Below are 20,912 nucleotides of genomic sequence, written 5' to 3' on the forward strand. Positions count from 1 at the left end.
ATTTTTTCCTTGTTTCAAGAACATCCTCGGTCCAGGTAACCCGAGGACTTATCACTATCAACAAGGCATAAAATTCGATCGATCGTCAATCGGTTTGGACGCGTCTTTTAATCGTTCCTAGCAACGTGCGTTCTGTGCTTTTTTTTTGCGTTGGGTAGATAGGAGCAATATGGTCCACCTAAGAAAAACACATCATAACACATGAAAAACATTCATAAATGTATGATAGCTGTGATCATGCTCATGGTTTGGAATATGTTTGATAATTTACAATGTTCAAAATATGAATAAAATATGATAGACTCAATAAATTATTATGTTTCAGTTTTTGCTCCGATCAACAACCATACGGAGCAATATGAGCACCCTAGTAAAAGTTAACGTTTTGACAGGTTTTCACTAGAAAATAAAATTTAGGAATCATGTGAAATAGAAACATAAGTTCTTTTAGCAACAGTTACGTGTATTGCTCGCTGTAGAACCAGCGGATTAGTAAAATGTAATATAGTGAATGCAATGCTTGTTTTATTGACTGCATATCTTATAATATTCTAGAGATTTAGCTAATATAACGTAAGTTTCCATTATTATCTTAGACATGTAATTGAATTTTGCTACGGTTTTCATGGAGCTGCATATAAGAAACATTTTCAACAAATTTGTAACAAAATTAGATTCAGTTAATAGGTATTATGCCCAACTATTTATTTATTTATTCGTCAATCAAAAACGTAGACTACATAATAACATTATAACTTATGATCTATGATTTCGCAGTGTTTGGAAATATCGCTCCGTATTTCGCACGATAGCTGTTGGTTCCGTTCATTTCAATATGAATTGTGAAATTTGTTGATTTGACTCTTCCGTTGATTCACTTATCTGGAAATGCACTGACTGCATATGCACATTTCATGCAGCCTGCGTAGGAGTGACCGTGCAGAGGAATTCACTTCACAGGAAGGACAATAAAAAAGTAGGGGATTTTAATTCTTATCTTCTACCATGCTGCGACTCGACTCAAGAGCATCAGCAAGCAAAGTTAGAATTCAATCGATTAGCGGCTCAACCAAAAATTTCTAACGGAGCAACTGCATGCCAACACAGAGGTGACACATCGTTTCACGATGCAGCAAGAAAATCCTCGAATTGTTCACGAAGCTGTCGAAGCGGCGCCGGTGGTGTAGTGGTAAGCGTGATTGCCTCTTTCGCCCCAATGGGCCTGGGTTCAATCCCAGTCGGCGCCGTCGGGATTTTCTGAGGCATAAAATCTCTGGTCACGCCTTCCTTCGGAAGGGAAGTAAAGCCGTTGGTCCTCGGTCCATAAGTTGATGGGTCGGTTAGCTAGGGTTCAGGGTGGGAGCTGCCTCCCTGACGTCGGTAGCATTGGTACTTCAGTACGGAAAACAAGATCGACGGAAAACACATCGAGAAATCGAAGGCCTGGAGGTACTGCTAGTAGGCATAAAAAATGAACTGTCCGCAATTAACAGAAACAGCACCTTACATTACATTACATTGCTTTTCGATACAGCAATGATGGCAACGAAAGACAGTGTGTCTACGTCATTGAGAACTGTAACGTCAGATATATCCACCGAGCTCCGAAATATCAGTAATGAAATAAATCAACTGAACCAGCTGTAGCTCGACATTGCGGCAAGTTGTACCATGAGCTCTAACTCTGTGCTGAAACTCGATATTCTTGACGAGCTGAAGTCACTGTCAGCAAATATAGCCTCAAAACGGAGCGCTGCACCTTTGCAATCGCTATCTGACTCGTGCCTTAGCTCGGAGGTGGAATTAAATAACAACAATGATGACTCAGGCTGGCGTCTACTTGGTACCAGGAAGGTATGGAAGGTAGACTGGACCGAGTACGATGACCGAAAATCACGCCGTTTGATACAGAAAAAAATAGCTGGAAAGGCTAGAAGGCGAAGGAAACAAAACTTGCTCAACAACAACAACAAAAACAAAAACAACAATAACAACATCCACAACAACAACCACAACAACAACCACAACAACAACAACAACAGCAAAAATAATAATGTAAATAATAGCTAAAGAATTCGAACATGTATGGGTAAAAGCGCAAGTAGCAGACGAAACACATGTCTTTGCTTCGGCATACTTTCCTCCAAACAATGCTCATAAGGACACGTATGATAAGTTTTTTGGAAAAGCAGAAGAAATTTTGTCTAGTTTACCCCCTGAAGCAGTGATGCAAAATATCATGACACTCACGTGACACTGGTCTTCGCATCAACCGACTATCGCTGACAGATCGTTTTGTCACGCAGTGAGAGTTAGAGCCATGCCAAACAACAATCACCAATAATGGTCGCTGCAAGCAAAACGTTACACTCGCTGCTGATGATGAAAAGCACAACGAAAACAGTGAAGACTTCTGCAGTACAATCATGAGAAAAAACGAAACGACAGAAGAAAATGAAAACAATGCCTACGCATTCCAAGTTTGTCTCGGCAGGCGCGACTGTGTGAGTTACAATCAAAGCAGGCAAATTTAATCGGAAGCTGTTGGGCTCACTCACCAACACACTCACATAAGCAAGCAAAGCAGCAACTGTTTCAAAACGAGCACAGATGAGTGTCGTGATTGTCGGGAATTACCAGATCGGTGATGGATCACAACAGAAGAGGACATTCACCAGTTCTTTTTACTTCTTTCGTCAACTTTATGGATGGTCATGGAGAGAGCTTCGACGATCACATTGATAGGAATGTACAAAGCGTTACTACCATCAGCTGTTTGACGATCATGATTGTGATAGGTCGCAACTCTGCCCTGAAGTAAAAGTTCATATAGGGGAAATGGATGTAATGTCGGCCAAAATGTCCCCAATTTGGGCCCATATATAAATTCAGCAAAATGACTAAATTTTCAATAGCGACCAAAAATATCCATTTGTACCGTAGATACAATTGATAAATAGCAGATTTTTAGCGATGGGCCCAATCTTAGATCCATAGGCCAACATTAGAGCCATTTCCCCCATATGACTTTAACCAACGCAATGTTGATTTTATTTCTGATATGGACAATGAAAGCATCTTACTTCCAGTCATTGGGGAAAATGAAACACTCAATTTCATTTTTGACAAAATTGCAAATTTAGGACTTAATCAAATTAACTATGAGAAAAATCAACAAAATTGTTATTTAGACCTTTTATTAACAAATATTCATGAAGATTTCTGTGTGACTGAATCTTTAAGTCCCATATGGAGAAATGAATTCGTTCATTCGTTCACATAAATGAAAGAACCAACGACTGCGAATTTGATGAAATCTTTGATTACAATTCAGCAAATTATGATAACTTTCTCTAGAAATAGATTGAACATTGTCGATTGGCAAGCAATATTAAGAACTGCAGGAAATGTTGAATGTGCAGTTGACGTATTCTACAATGTGTTGCTTGAAATAATACTTGAATGAGTGCCAACTAAAAGAAGAAGACGTCAGAGTCATGCAAAACATCCGGTTTGGTACAACAGGGAACTGAAAAAAAAAAAAAAAAACGAAAGCAAAAAGCGCACAAATTTTATAAAAAAATTAATAGTGAAGAAACTTTGGCATACTACTTGGACATTTGCGATCAGTTAAGTTTGGCCGTTAATATGGCATTTGAGGAGTATAATTTAAAAACTGAACTTGAAATAAAATCTTGTCCTAGGAACTTCTTCAACTATTTGAAAACCAAATTAAAATCTGATAATTTTCCATCAAAGAGCATTTGGACGATGGTGAGAACTCGGATGATATATGCAATTTGTTTGCAAATTACTTCCAAGAAATCTATACTACGTTTTCGGAAGAGGACCGTGACCGTGAATATGTTGAATCTTATCCAGAATTTTTAAGTAACATCAGCGTAAGTCAAATCAAGGTTCATGATATCTTAAAGGTCAATTTAGATGCACCTAAAGGTCATGACGGTGTTCCGCCAGTTTTTATGAAAACTTTAACAACTGAACTTACTGCTCCATTATTTTGGATTTTCAACATGTCACTGGAATCCGGAAACTTCCCTAAAATATGGAAAAACTCGTTTTAGTGCCTATCTTTCAATTTTAGCCCGATTTCTGACATACGTAATTATAGTGGTAGGGTGGATGGGGGCAAGAAGACCATACGGGGCTAGATGGGCCACCGTTCGTTAGGCCATAATAACTATTAACTCAATCTATTTTTTTTTACAAACTTTTGAAAATGCTTCTTATATGCATCTCCATGAAAACCGTATCAAAATTCAATTACATGTCTAAGATAATAATGGAAATGTAACATTAGCTCAAAATCTCTAGAATATTATAAGATATGCAGTCAAGAAAACAAGCATTGCCTATATTACATTTTACTGATCCGCTGGTTCTACAGCGAGCAATACACGTAACTGTTTCTAAAAGAACTTATGTTTCTATTTCACATGATTCCTGAATTTTATTTTCTAATGAAAACCTGTCAAAACGTTAACTTTTACTAGGGTGCTCATATTGCCCCGTATGGTTATTGATCGGAGGAAAAACTGAAATTTTTCAAACATAATTTATTGAGTCTATCATATTTTATCCATATTTTGAACATTGTATATTATCAAACATATTCCAAAGCATGAGCATGATCACAGCTATCATATATTTATGCATGTTTTTCATGTGTTTTTCTTAGGTGGACCATCTTGCCCCTATCTACCCTATAGCTATTATCTCTTGCATTCCGAAACTTTTCTTTTGTAAATGAAAAACTCTTTCTTCAAATGAAAAACAGAATAACTACATATTATACAAGACATATTATAAAAACAAAACTAAACAAAGACAAAATTGTAAAATTAGCACTTAATACAACAATTGTAAAACGGTCTACACTGATTGACGGCAATTAAAATAAATTAATAAATAAATAAATAAATAAATAAATAAAATAAAGTAACAAGGACTAAGATGTGTTCCTTTGATTAATGAAAAATCCTGTTCCCCTAGTTTTAAGTAGTCAAGACTAGGAATCGGTAGTAGATCTTACATCCCGTAACGTACCACGGAAAGGTGATCTACCCCCGTTTTTTTTAACTAGTTCGTTTATTTGGAAGGCTCAATCGCGTTAGCTTCATGGAGCCGGTAGTTCATTGTTCTTTGTTTGTAACAAAATTCACTTAATTCTATGTCTAGTAGGAGTTGGACAGAATACTCGCGGCTTACTCAAGGTTAGAGAGGTACATTGTCCAAGGATAGGATCAGGGGAAGAGCTTGGCGGTAAGGTTTCGTTGTCTCATCAAAGCGTTGTCGCCAGTATGAACGGTAGTGCGGTTCTAGTTTCGTGTGGAGTTCGACCGGCTATGGTAACCAGTGGGCGACGATGAGACTCATCCAGACAGAGGGACAAGACAAACAAAAACTAATAAAGAGAAACAAAAGGCAAAGGAATTAAATTCTTATACTAGACATTTGAAGAAACATAAACCGACTGCATATAGCAGATATCGCGAGTTTCCAACACGTCTCGGATAGGAACATAGGGTTGTCTTCCTTGGGCCTCGAGGGTATTCAAAAGTCGCTCTCTGGCGGCGTTATTGCCATTGCCAAACTGCGTGATCAATGTCAACGTAACCGTTTCCACACCGACGGATGTTGCTGTCCACGAGGTTTATTCTATTGAGATGAGCATCTAACGAGTAGCGGTTGGACATAAGTCTATTCATCACACGAATGAAGTCACGACTTAAGTTCCAGCCTTTAAACTACGCTCTCGAAGAATCATTAGGAATAATTGGATGTAACCACCGTCCAAGATTTCCATTGTCCCAATCGGTTGCCAACTCGAAAGGGTACTCTGACGCACTAAATGGTAAAATTCATCGTGTGAAATTTGCCTGTCATAAAATTTGCCTTCCTGTACGCCCACCTTTGCTAGAGAGTCCGCCTTCTCATTGCCTATGATTGAGCAATGTGGGGGACCCATACAAAGGTAATCATATATGATCTTTCGACCAGCACACTCACCTGCTCCCTTACCTTTGAAAGGAAATAAGATGAGTGCCTACTTTGTTTCATCGACCGAATAGCCTCAATCGAACTGGGACTATCCGAGAAGATGAAGTAATGGTCTGTAATGGGCATGTTGGAAATCAACCCCAATGCGAAGTTGATTGCTGCCAGCTCAGTAATATATATATATATATATATATATATCACAATCAGAATTGTGAAGTAAAAATTTGAACGAGTCTAGTTTGGGCACCTGACTACGGCCGTTCCACTATAGCACAGTGATCATATCTTCAACCTCGTTCGACGAATTACCATCGAAAGATATGATTGATGCAAGGAGGGGCCATTAAACAGTCAATTGCTTAAGATATGATTCTAATGTTGGAAGCAAGACAGAAACTAAGCTTCTTAGAGGGTCTTGTATGTTGAACATATTTAATATGAATTCCATAATGCTCGGACTTGTATTTCTTTTGAGAAGTTTGAGGAGCAGTTTTATTTTTTTCTTATCTTTTTTGGCAATGGTGGAAAAATCCTGCTGCATCCAGGGATTGGTTCAGCAGGAGCCTTCGGTTTCGGTTTTTCATCCCCATTACCCGGGGAGTTTGCCAATCTTCTGAAGGTGACTTCAGTTTTCTTACGGCGCACTTTCGGGAAGGGGCATTTTTTTTTGAGGATCCGTCCATTTTTGAATCACCTTTCATCGAATGAGTCAGATTTCGATTTTTCAGCTGACAAAATCGAAAATTGGTTTGCATCTTGGACGGCTGATGCAGCCTTCACCATTTGAGCATATGTCTGCTTGGATCGTCCTGAGATTGAACGCTGCACTTTATCGGAGTGCTGCTTGTACATCGAGCACTCCTGCAAGGGGTGAGGATTCTCGCCACAGTATGCGCATTTTACTGATTCTTTGTGGCAAGAATCGTTTAGTTGCCGCAATGGCCTGCCGAGTGTCCCAGCCTTTTTCAGTTGGTACAATTATATACCATATGTACAAACAACCTCACCGAAAACAAGCACCATCAACTTTGACAAAGTTTGGGAGAACTGAACCAGCGAAAGTCACGCGAAACGAGTCTGAAAGCTGATAAACTTTCTTGCCATCTTGTAAAGATACTGAATGCAGTTGCCTAACATCCAGCAGAAACAGCAGCTACAGAAACAGCAGCAGCAGAAGCAGCAGCAGCAGCAGCAATAGAAGCAGCCACACCCGTAAGAGCTGCATCGCTAATTCGTGTAGCCGTGGCCAAGGCTGGAAACCTCGGTCCTGTCACGACAATGGCGCAGCCGGTAGCAGCATATGGTGTAGAAGTGAGTATAGTGAAACAATAAAAAAAAGAGAAAATTTTCGCAGCATAATTACCATCACCTAATGGATGGTAATTAATAATTGCTATGACCTGATGGATGGTAATTAAGAATTACCATGTCCTGATGGATAGTAAACAAGAATTGCCATGACCTGATGGATGGTAAATAAGAAATACCATGACCTGATGGAGAGTAAATAAGAAATATCATTACCTGATGGATGGTAAATAATAATTACCATGACCTGATGGATGGTAAATAAGAATTACCATGACCTGATGGATGGTAAATAAGAATTACCATGACCTGATGGATGGTAAATAAGAATTACCATGACCTGATGAATGGTAAATAAGAATTATCATGACCTGATAGATGGTAAATAAGATATAATGGATGGAAATTGAAACTGAAGAAATTTACCATGACATAAAGGATGGTAAACTATGCTAATAATAATATTACACTGAAACCTCCATTTACGAACCAAAACGGGGGTCCGTAAATCGAATTAGTGCGTAAAAAAACCTCGTTATTTGGGATTTACTTCGTAAAAAGAAAACTCGTTATTTGTGATTTACTTCGTAAAAAGAGGTTTTTTAAAACATTGTCAAATACCCCACAATATGGGTATTTTTGGAATCAGGGTGACGCCATCTTGGATTTCTAAATGGCGTCAGACATAAATTTCCGATTCTTAAACTTCACTCCAATTCCAAAAATACCCATATTGTGGGGTATATGACAGAATTTCCAAGCTTTTCTGTTACCGGAGCCGCTATCTTGGATTTCAAAATGGCGTCAGACACTCCGATTCCAACAATACCCATATTGTGGGGTATTTTACAGTATATCCCAGTTTCCCAAAATCACAAAAAAAAACTCGTTATTTGGAATTTACTTCGTAAAAAGAAAACTCGTTATTTGAGATTTGCTTCGTAAAAAAAAAACCTCTTTATTTGGGATTTACTTCGTAAAAAGAGGGCCGCAAATTGAATACTGCGTAAAAAAGACTTCGTAAACGGAGGTTTCAATGTAATAAGGATTCTTGAAAATTTCCGGAGTGAAAAGTCTCCGAGGCAAACTATGTATTATTTTACGAAGTGAGAAAATTCAAGGCAAGATAGATAGTATAGTGGATGGTAAATAAGTATTACCATGACCTGATTGATGATACATAAGAATTACCATGACCTGACGAATGGTAAATAAGAATGACCATGACCTGATAGATGGTAAATAAGAATTGATACGACATCATGGATGGAAATGTAAACTGAAGAAATTTACCATGACATGAAGGATGATAAACTAAAGGGTAATACGGTCAAAATTTGGTCAAGGGAAAACGCGTGTAAATCGGTGAAATCGTTTATTTAAAAAATCAAATTAAATTTCTTTTTCAAGTTCAATTAGTATAAAATTCAGGAAAAATATTCAGTTAGACTTCCGCTTTTCCAAATCCGAATTGCCGGGCCTTACGCTTGACCCCTGCCATCAGATTTTGTACAGCCACCTTGTCCACCTTCTTCGCCGCAGAAAGCCAGTTTGCCTTGAACTGCTGCTGGCCCTTAGCAGTTTTTTTGGTCTTCTTTAGGTTCCGCTTGACAATAGCCCAGTATTTCTCAATTGGGCGGAGCTCTGGCGTGTTGGGAGGGTTCTTGTCCTTGGGAACCACCTGCACGTTGTTGGCGGCGTACCACTCCATGGCCTTTTTACCGTAATGGCAAGATGCCAAATCCGGCCAAAACAGTACGGAACAACCGTGTTTCTTCAGGAAAGGCAGCAGACGTTTATTCAAACACTCTTTCACGTAAATTTCTTGGTTGACAGTCCCGGAAGCTATGAAATTGCTGCTTTTCAAGCCACAGGTACAGATGGCTTGCCAAACCAGATATTTCTTTGCGAACTTTGACAGTTTCATGTGCATGAAAACATCTGCTACCTTTCCCCTTCCTTTTGTCGTATAAAACTCCTGTCCCGGAAGCTGCTTGTAGTCGGCTTTGACGTAGGTTTCGTCGTCCATTACCACGCAGTCAAACTTCGTCAGCATCGTCGTGTACAGACTCCGGGATCGCGCTTTGGCCGCCGTATTTTGTTTATCATCGCGATTTGGAGTCACTACCTTCTTGTAAGTCGATAGTCCGGCTCGTTTTTTGGCTCGATGCACGGTTGTAGACGATACACCCAGCTTATTTGCGGAATCTCGGAGAGAGAGGTTAGGGTTTCGCTTGAAACTACCGGCAACTCTCTTTGTCGTCTCAGCGGCTTCCGGTTTTCGATTTCCCCCCGATCCAGACTTCCTGGCTGTCGACAAACGTTCCCCAAACACTTTAATTACATTTGTAACGGTTGATTTGGCAACTTTTAGCGATTTTGCCAACTTTGCGTGCGAGTAGCTCGGATTTTCGCGATGCGCGAGCAAAATTTTGATACGCTGCTCTTCTTGCTTGGACGGCATTTTGACAACTGAAGAGTGAATTCCAAAATCAAAATAGGAGCAACATTCTACACGCACACACCTTCAAAATGAGGGGTGTTCAGGTTTTTTAAATGCAAAATTGAAAGAAATACGTCAAGTTGATATTGACCAAATTTTGACCGTATCACCCTTTATGCTAAAAAATATTAAGAATTCTTGAAAATTTCCGGAGTGAAAGGTCTTTGAGGCAACATATGTATTTTTATGACTTTTCGTCGTCAGTCAGTGTAGACGCGTTTTTAATTCGTTCCCCGCCACGTGCATTTAAGCGTTTAATATATTTTTTTGTCGACGCTTTGTTTTTTTTTGTTTGTGTACTGTTTGTATTGAATATGAGCTGTGAAATTCACTCGCCCGATTCTACCGTTGATACGGTAATGTGGACCTGCGTCGGATGTCCGCGTTTCATACAGCATGCGTGGGAGTAACCGTCCTGCGCGGTTCTATTAGAAAAAAGGGTAAGAAAATTGATCCGCAGTCATATGTGCTGCCTTGTTGCAGCTCATGCCAAACGCTCGTTGCGTTAAATTTCGGCATAAAATCGCTGACGGAGCAACATACACACTAACTTTAGATTACTGGAGTCAGTAAAATTTTACTGGGTTTTTGAATTGCGGATCGCCCAGTAATCATCACAGAAATAATTTGCATTACCGAACTGTCCGTAAAGTCAATCTGTCAAAAATAACTGTTCATTCAGTAATTGGTTCTAGTTGCGTATACTGGAAAACCCAGTATTTTCTTTTTGTTTATTTCGCTGCAATTTAACTGAGAAGACAGTTATTTGGTTCATTATTATACCGAGCTACCCAGTTATATTAAAAGTAGCGAATGTGCAGTAATAAAAGCATGAATCCTGGTGCAATTCACCGTTTATAATATGCCAATTAATATGACGACTTAATCCCTTGACGTACCCCGGAATAGCGCGTCGACAGTGAAAGCAAACAATGCAAACATCCATTTTGTTAATCAAAATTTGTTGGAGATCAAGGAACTGCAAAAAGAGTAAATAATAAGTGTTGGTACCAACGAAATAGGTCTTCAATTTCGCTGTCGAGCTTTCCCAGTTCCGTCATGATATAATTCATGATATTATTCAAATTTTAACAAAACTGCGCGATTCAACATTTGCTCCCGGATTTTACTGAAGCTAAAATGGCGGCGGGAATAAAATTGACAGGTTAGAGTTTACAATTCGTGGTCGGTAAAACAAGGTGGCTATTTTGCTGACCAGTCGGTAAAAAAATAAAGACTACTTTGTGCACAGTAATCCAGCATTTAGTTGTTCGGTATTTTTTTGTACTGGGCTTACACGGTAAAACGAAAGATGTACTGAAAATTCAGTTTAAATCAGGTGAATAACCGACGTTCTGTAAAACACAAACTGAACTTCGGTATCGTTTGATGCAAAATACTGTACACAGAACATTTATTTACTGAGAAAGTCGTTAATTTCCAAATTTTCGTGATTTCACGAAAAGTCAGTAAAAATAATTACTGTGCACATGGCGATGGCGACTTCTGGGTAACAAACGAATATGGAAAGCGGACTGGGCGCGGACCGGACTGCTCGAAAGTTGCATCGCTTGAATCAGCAAAAAAAAAAGGCTGATATGGCTATAAAGCGGAAGAAGCAACAAAAAGCAGACGCACATTTCAATCATAGTCACAGTCGTAATCAAAATCACAATAATTACACATATAAGCACAATATCATCAACTACAGAATGGATCATCACCAGACAGAATACATAAACAGACAGAATGAAAACAACCGTCTTCCTCATGATAGAGTCCTTCTTGCGGCAGCGTTCAGAGTAAGGCTCTTATTTTTATCAAGAGAGCTCTTACTCGTCAATTAGATTGGTTAGAGTTTAATTAAAAATAACTTACGTTCAGTTTGTTGGCGATATCCACTCGCTGTAGATTTTGCGATATCCACTCGCTGTAGTTTGCTGCGATATCCACTCGCTGTAGTTTGCTGCGATATCCACTCGCTGTAGGTTGCTGCGGGTTTTCCAGAGTATTTCCTCACTAATCGCGTGATGTTCACTCGCGGATGCACTAAACGCGGGGGAAAATTACCTCAAAAAAAAATCCTACCGACTGCGCCACTTAAAACCGTTCTACGGAATTTCGGGTTTTTTAAAAACTAAACTACGAACTACACTCGTCGATGGAACATCCGTAAAAGTGGTCAATTCAAACTGATCCTAGAGCTCCTCGGTTTTTTCTTAACAACTCATAAATGTCTTACTGAGTGTTGACCAGAATATGAACCCTGGGAACCAGGGTCCCTGGGGACCCTGGGACCAAACACTGATTGTCGGGCAATTTTTAAGAGATAACTTCCTGATGCCTTCTGAGAAGTTGTTAAGCAGAAAGTTTGCCACCTTTTGTGACGATTCAGTTTCCGGTAGGACACAAGTCTGATCGTATGGAAGATCCGGAATATCGGGTAGAGTGGCCAATTCATGAAACTGATCCTAGAGCTCCGCGGATTTTTCGAAACCACTCATAAACGTCTTATCTGAATGTATTCGAAGTTGTAACCGGAATATGGACCCTGCGGACCACGAGATGGTTCACCGGAAGATCCGGAAGATCAGAAAAAGTGGTCAATTCATGAAACTGATCCTAGAGATCCGTGGATTTTTCAAACCAGTTATAGACGCCTTATCAGAAAGTATTCGGAGTTATGACCTTAATTTGAACTATGGGGACTACAGGATGGTCCACCGGAAGATCCAAAACATCCTTAAAAGTGGTCAATTCATAAAACTGATCCTAGAACTCTACGGATTTTTCGGAACCATTCAATTCGGAGTTGTGACCAAAAAATTGACCCTGAGGCTACGGAATGCCCAAGTAACCATAGGCACGTTATTTCGCCTTTTTGGCTATATACGGGCCTCATCAGAACTTGCAAACACTGGTGTAGCTGTTGTTCAGTTGTATATAGCCAAAAAGGCGAAATAACGTGCCTATGGTTACTTGGGTGGTCCACTATAATATCCCGAACATCCGTTAAAGTCTTCAATTCATGAAACAGATCACTCATAGACGTCTTATCCGAATGAATTTGGAGTTTTGACCGGAATATGGACCCTGGAGACTACAGGATGATTCACAAGAATATCCGGAACATCCGTAAAAGTCTTCGATTCAGGAAACAGATCCTAGAGCTCCACGGATTTTTCGAAACCACTCATAGACGTCTTATCAGAATGAATTTGGAGCTGTGACCGTAATAAGGGCCCTGGAAACTACAGGATGGTCCACTAGAAGTTCAGGAATATCCGTAAAAGTGGTCAATGCATAAAACTGATCCTAGAGCTACACGGTTTTTTTCAAAACCACTCATAGACGTCTTATCGGAATGTATTCGGAGTTGTGTTTGGAATAAAAACTCTTGAGACTACGGGATGGTCCACCGGAAAATCTGGAACATTCTTAAAATAGGTCAATTCATGAAACTGATCCTACACACTTAGATTTTTTTGCCGAGATGGGCACCACCGAGCAGCTCGGCATTTTATTTTGCTGGAAATTTAGCAAAAAATATGTTTGTTAGCTGAGATCTCGGCAAAATTCCCGTTTGTTAGCTGAATCTCGGCAAATTTTTCACTGAGATCCAGCAAAATAAAATGCCAAGATTTTCGGTGGTGCCCATCTCGGCGAAAAAATCTAAGTGTGTAGAGCTCCGCGGTTTTTTCTAAACCACTCATAAACGTCTTATCAGAATGTATTCAGAGTTGTGACCGGAATATGGACCCTGGAGACTACAGGATGGTTCAATAGAAGATCCGGAACATCCGTAAAAGGGGCCAATTAGAAACCACTCATAGACACCTTATCAGCTGAATTCGGCGTTGTGTTTAGAATATGGACTCTGGAGACTATGGGATGGTCCATCGAAAGATCTGTAACATCCTTAAAAGTGCTCATTTCATGAAACTGATCTTAGGGCTCCACGGTTTTTTAGAAACCACTCATACACACCAAACTTCTTAAATCTCGATCGGTACTTTTTTTGTTGGGTTTTTTCGGTGAAATATCATTTTTACCGAATGCTTTGTAAACAATATTACATTACCAATTTTCCGCAATCATAACTGCTGAATTTCCGTAATTTGCAGAAATTTACCGAAAACTGTAAATCAAATTTGCTGATTGAAACTGTAAATGGCTGCGATTCCGCAATTCTGTAAAAATTGTAACGAATGTACTCTAAAAATAATCTCTTACAAAAACAAACAGCAATAAAGTACAGCATTTCCGTAAAATTTACTGATCAGATTTGTAAACCTTGTACAATCAAACTCAACCTTTGTTGCCTTTTCGATGTTGAGTGTTCTTCGGTTCTGTTGTGAAACTTAAGTACCGTAATTTTGCTAGATTCTGTTCAATTAACACTGAAAATTTAATTAGTTTTCATTTCTGGGTCAATTTATTCCAGACGCCAACTCAACTCAATGTCCACCTCAAAAGTGAATTTTTGTACGGTTTGCTGAGTCCGGCTTCACTACTGATTTTTTTTATGATGTTTGTACGAACGCAATATTGAAATGTCTATTAAAAACATATATGGTTTAATAGTCGAATGAATTTTTGGGTTGGTGAATGAAAGAAACAAATAATTAACCAATAAAAATTTTAATTTTCATGATTTATTCTGAAAAAAGTACAGTAGATTCTGCAAAACATATACTGAGCGCTATGGTAAACTTTAATGATCGTTAAGGAAAATTTACAGTCTGTACACGGTAACCGCAAAATACCCAATAATGACTACAAAGTAAGATTTTTTTTACAGTATACTGTAAATTTTTACCGAATATGGAACAGCACGGACCTACACGGTAGCCGCAAAATACTCAATAATGACTACAAAGTAAGCATTTTCGAGGGAGACTGGGACTACACATAAGTGTAAAATTTTACCCATTTATGAGTAATTACAACTACAAAAATAAGTAGTAAGTATTCATTTTTGAGTAACAAATACTCATAAATGGGTAATATGTTTACTCATTTAATGGGTAGTCCCAGTCTCCCTCGAAAATGCTTACTTTGTAGTCATTATTGGGTATTTTGCGGTTACCGTGTAGGTCAGTAAATTTTGACAGCCCACAAGCGAAGAAAATTTACCGAACGGATTGTAAATTGAAAAATTACCGAATGGATAACCGAATGTTCAGCTGTTCCATATTCGGTAAAAATTTACAGTATACTGTAAAAAAATCTTTGTGTGTATACGTCTTATCACAATCAAATCGAAGTTTTGACCAGACAGTTTATACTGGAGACCACGGAATGGTCTATTAAAATATCCGGAAGATCATTGAAAGTGATTTATTCATGAAACTGATCCTAGAGCTACAAGGTTGTTTTTTTTTTCAAAACCACTCATAAATTAATATTAATAATAACTCAATAAGACGATTTTTTTTTTCAAATGGCTTATTGATTAAATGCAGATGTGATTAATTAAAAATATAAACATTGAAGCTAGCCCCTCGTTAACTTGTTACTCCAATGAAACATCTCCAAGAAGTCAAGAGAAATAAGCTAATGAAATCCAAGGAACAATATTCAAAAATTCCGTTAAAAGTGTCTAGAATTATTAAATACTTAAATACCACCTGGAAATCATCCATGATAATAAATAAAAAATGTGTCTATGAGCAGTTCCAAAAAAACCACAGAGTGCTTAGATCAGTCCTATCCACTTGACCTATCCACTTTAACGGATGTTCCGAATATTCCGGAGGACCATCCAATGGACAATGTGGTCCATTTTCCAGTCACAACTCTGAGTTCATTCTGATGAGTTGTCTATTATTTTCCAGAGGAGCGTTTATGAACTCCAGGGTCTATTAACTCCGATTCATAATTATAAGACGTCTATGAGAGTTTACGAAAAAAAAACGGAGTTCACTCATAATCGCCAAAAGTGCAGGAACGCAGTGATGAGTTAAATTTGTCTCATGATTTTTCTGTGGAAAACCTAAAAAATCTGCCGGAAAATGAGGAAATTGACGAAAATTTTATTCAGTCTCGGAGTAGTACCAATAGACTGAGTGAATCCAATCTTTACTTTTCTCAAATTCGGGATTTTTTCCCTGGAAAAACCTGGGAAAACCTGGGAAAACATGAGGCAAATTTACTCATCGCTGAATTCCTGCACTTTTGGCGATTATGAGTGAAGTAAACGCAAATTTGAGTCGTTCTCATTCGCCGTGTTCCTATACACGTAACGATAAAATGTGATGTGCTTGGGCAAGTAAACTTAAACTCAGGAGACCACAAAAACGTCCACTACGTTTATATATTGTCTGTTCTAGAAACTCGTGTTATAGTTTAAATAATTAAACACTTTTTATGTTTAAAAAATTAGCAGAAGAACAATAAAATTATTGAGAATATCCGATTTTGAGTGCTTTCAATCATATAAGTTGTTGAAATTGCCATCACATGAAATGTTTCGTTTGGAAGAATACGACCAAAACCGTGCAAACATACCAAAATTCATAAAGAGGCAGTTCCTGAAAAATGCCACAAAAAAGTAAAGTGTGGTAAAACTTTTCCGCACAAAAAAAATTGTTGCACAGTGTAATCATTGGAGATCATTGTTAGTAAATCGGGCTCCTAGAACAAAATAATTGATTTCAATGTTTATCATTTGAATCTCATTGCTGAACATCAATAGTAAGACTAACATGATGTTAAAAGCACAAACGAAGTGACAGACGACTAACTGGCGAAGAAATCAATTAAAATAATGTGGTTCGCTGTAATAGAATTTTCTTAGAAGCTTGTGCCATCAGCCACCAGATGGGCTAGTATTTTTGTTTTGATTTGAACATAGTTGATTTTGTGTGCAATATGATCTTTGACAGTGTGCAAAGAGTGTATCATTTTTGTCATTTTTTTATGCATTTCAGTTTAGAGTAGAGTGAAAGAGATAGAACCAAAACATTCTAGTACATTTAGTGTTTCCATGTGGTACAATCCATTAGTAGTGTTGCCATGTGGTACAATCCAGTAGTAGTGGTGTTGCCATGTGGTACACTGAAAAATTGCAATAGCAGGTGCGTCACCAAAGTTTTCGAGCCGCTCCGTCTGTCACTTCGTTTGTGGTTAAAAGGGTCAGTTACACTAGTCTTCGGTATTGAACATACAACGTAGTGTTCGAGATGAACGTGTTTTCGCTGTGTTGCTGCTTTTCATGTTTGCACTCACACAGAATCTTTTGAACCTTGTGTTCGATCAATGCGAATGAGCGATCTTTTCCTACTTTCCAATTTACAGTATTTTTCAGTATACTCCCAGTGCCTGTAAATAACAAATCTCACGCAACACGTGAAAAGGGCCCATCATTGTTGATCGATTCTCTTCATCGATTTTCTCTTTCGCGAATAACCCGACTGCAAATGAATTTCCAATTGAGTGTGTTGTTTCACGCGCAAGCTAACATTATCATCTGTCGAACTATGCTGCGAGCTTAGCGAGAAATTCGTTTATGTTGCCGTAGTAAACCAAAAAGATTGATGAAGAGAATCGATCAACGCGGATAGGCCCTTTTCAAATGTTACGCGAAAATAATAGATAAAGTTAAAGACTTAGTGCGATTGTGTCAGTCATATCAATACCAACAATTGAAATGGCCTTAACTCCATTTTGTAAACAAACCTTGTAAGGCCATTTCAGGCATAACATTTGATAACGACACAAAAGCATTTGTAAACAAACTTTCTAAGGCCCTTTACACGCGAACCAAAGTACGCCCATGCAAACCAACAACATCATCGGATAGGGGCAACTATCACCTTTCCGAAAATGGTATTGGTTTGCGTGGGCGTACCTTGGTTCGTGTGTAAAGGGCCTTAGAAAGTTTGTTTACAAATGCTTTTGTGCCGTTATCAAATGTTATGCCTGATTTTCTCGCGAACCGAAGTCCGCAAAGGCAAACTAACATAATGAACAGGTAGGTCAAATTCTCCTCTACCCGATTGTGGTTTAGGTTTGCGAATGAAGGTTTCGGTTCGTGAGAAAACGGCCTTACAAGCGGGTTGCTTCCACTCACTTGCTATAAAAAAATGATTTCCTGAATTTTGAAATCATTAGATGTTATAATGATGTTTTGCACTTGTTAGATACAAGAACAGGTTAAAAGGCAAGTCTTTGCCTCATAAAACCTGTCAATTTCACTACCAGAGTGTAACAATCAGCGATCTTATGATTCGTGAGCGTTCACTCAGAGTGAGCGCTCGCGAGTCGTAAAATCGCTGATTGTGACTATCTGAGAGCAAATTTGACAGGTTTCATGTGTCAAACACTTGCTTTTCAACCTCTTCTTGTATTTAACAAGTACAAAATATAATTATAACATCTAATGATTTCAAAATTCAGAAGATCATGTTTTTATAGCAAGTGGGTGGAAGCAAGCCTGCTTACAAGGTTTGTTTACAAAATGGAGTTAAGGCCATTTCAATTGTTGGTCTTGATATGTTTTAATCAGGAAAGTATTCTACCATAGTCTACCCGCACGAGAATTGATAGTCCGAAAGTGAGGATAAAAATAACAAACTATCATTTTTGGCTGTAGCAAAAGTGAGGATAACAAACTTTGCACTTGAACATGGGACTACGCAAGTGTGCGTGTTATAAACGTCGGAGAGGTCCATGGAAGAAGATTTCCAGATGAAAACATTGATATATACCTACGCCTATCTCGAACACGACACAAGAGGAGGAAAGATTACCGTGTAAGCACCAAATTCCACACTGTGTCTACTTCTGCGCATCAAATTATTTTTTTTTATGTTTCAACATTATTTTTGAATTGTTACCACTTTAAATATTACTTCCCGTGCATTAGAGCTGTAAGTACATGGATCATTTTGAAAATATCTCATAATATGTTGATGATTTTTAAACACTTGAGTTCACGGCACGGTAATCCGTCCAACAAAAGCAATCCGAAGAAAACAAACATCGTGTTCAAACTCCGTGTTTGCACATATGAAAAAGAACACGTGGCTTCAACAAAACGTTCATGCGTGTGTATTGAACAGCATGTTTGAAATGAACATAACAACACAAGGAAGAGCGTGTACGTGTTCAACAAAAACGTTATGTTTTTACATCGGGTGCGAATGTGCGCGTGTTTTTCGGAAGACTGGACACCAATCAAGAGCAAATTTTCATTATGTCGTAAGTAACATTCGTACCGATCCGAGAAAAATAAAGTTTTGTTTTGATGACCGAAAAGTTATTCCTATTTCCAATTAAACACATATAATCTCATAGTGATAGCAATGTTAAACATATTTAGCCGGGTTTTAATCATACAAATGCAAATCGCTAGCTTTCATGCTAAGAAATACTGGTTTTTGAGTCAAAAGTTATTATTCGTCGTTTGGTGGCCCCTATTGTTACTTAAGTCAAAGTGTATTTACCAGGATATTCGAGAGAATTATCAATTACGTCTCCTTGCTTGCAGCCCATTTATCATTTTAGGACCACCGAAATCATCTTAGTAACAAACAGTTCGATTTATTCACTTTAATAATGAGAAAGCGAAACGACGAAAGTACAATTTTCACGGGTTTCTCAGTGCTGTTACTTAAGGCAAACGGCATCTCCATAGAAATCGGGTGACTTAAGTAACATCGAAAGCTATTTTGATCGGAAGGTGATTACGTCAAAAAGCAATTTGACTGTTAAATAAATTTAAAAATGGGATGTGATCCTATATTTGGACAGTATATAGTGTAATAGCAGGAGCATCGATTGACACTGATAGCTCGACTTTGTTTACCTTTGTTACATTCGACGTAATGAAAATTTGCCCTTGCAATATAGTTTTTTATGGAAAATAACGTCTACATCAGCTGCTCTACCCAGGCATGGAGAATCATTTACATTCATTTAAATTCATTTGCCTCTAACTTTTTTCATCAACAGCATTCCGCAAAATGATGTTTAGAGCTTTTGTAGGTTTGGTTATTAGCTACAACTTTGGCTCATAACTCAAATCTGTATCTCTTATGCCTATACCTATTATGGCTAGAAATTAAGTAAAATCCTTTTGCGTTTACTTCTCACAATGCATCACGTGTATTCCGTTGATGGATCAAAATTTATTTTAATATTTAAAAAACAAATAACTGCCGCAAATAGGTACGATAACCGACGAATTCGTACATAATCATAGTTAGATATACCAGTCATGCCTATTATGCTCAATGGACATTCCATATGTCAGAATTGGAACACACCATAATAGGAGCGTTTAGCCATAACTTTTACATCCTATCTTTATATAAATTATATATGCTTGACATTTATTTCACAGCTACCAGGAGGAATAGCGGAATCTGACGGAAGAATACAGAAGGGAGATATCATAAGTAATTTAAATTCAGAAAGCATAAGCAATATGTCATTTGAGGATTGTTCAGTTCTCATGAAGACAACTCAAGGAAAAATCACTTTCACTATAGTAAGACCAAAGCCAAAAACACGTTTATTGTAGATAAAGATAGAAAGTATTTTGTTTACCTATGCAGAATTTTAAAATATAACAAAATATGAAGTATATCAGCATGTATATTTTGAGTTTTTATGTAATGCTTTACGTAAATATGTATGTAGAAGTTTAATTGTAAGAATGTTATACTACGTTTTATTTTGATTGGAAGGTGAAATCAATCAAACCGCTTTTGTTATTAAAATATAATATTGCAAAAATAATCCAATTTTTATGAGAAATATTTTTATGAAAGAACTATACCATAAATTCTATTATTCGTGTGAGAGCTACCAAAAATATATATTTTTTTTTTTTTTATAGTCACTTTAACACTCTTGGGTCATTCGTGACTTGTCCAGAGGTGAGATTTGAACTCGTGACTTTGGCGTGAGAGGTATGGATGCTAACCAGTACGCCGGGGTCGCCCCCACCAAAAATATTTTTATTTTTTATTTAAAAGTCTGAAAATGGCTATTGAAGCTTTGTTATTGGATGGCATATGAAGTGTTTGTTTGTTTACATTCATTTGCGGCTCAGGGGCTGTTCATAAACTAC

At 38.0% G+C, this 20,912-nt stretch overlaps 1 protein-coding gene across 1 annotated transcript in view; it reads left to right on the top strand.

Annotated features, from left to right (window-relative positions):
* Window positions 1–20,539, top strand: part of LOC135715410 (inactivation-no-after-potential D protein-like) — a 126,358-nt gene extending 105,819 nt beyond the window's left edge. Inside the window, exon 9 of the mRNA XM_065238692.1 lies at window positions 20,181–20,539. Coding sequence (XP_065094764.1) covers window positions 20,181–20,360 — 180 coding nt within the window. The 3' untranslated portion in view covers window positions 20,361–20,539. The remainder of the gene's footprint in view (window positions 1–20,180) is intronic.
* The last annotated feature ends 373 nt before the right edge of the window (window positions 20,540–20,912 follow it).

This window comes from Ochlerotatus camptorhynchus, unplaced genomic scaffold (assembly GCF_037179485.1).
Source record: "Ochlerotatus camptorhynchus isolate MF236.1 unplaced genomic scaffold, CSIRO-AGI_Acam_v1.1 ptg000892l, whole genome shotgun sequence".
NCBI lineage: Eukaryota > Metazoa > Arthropoda > Insecta > Diptera > Culicidae > Ochlerotatus > Ochlerotatus camptorhynchus.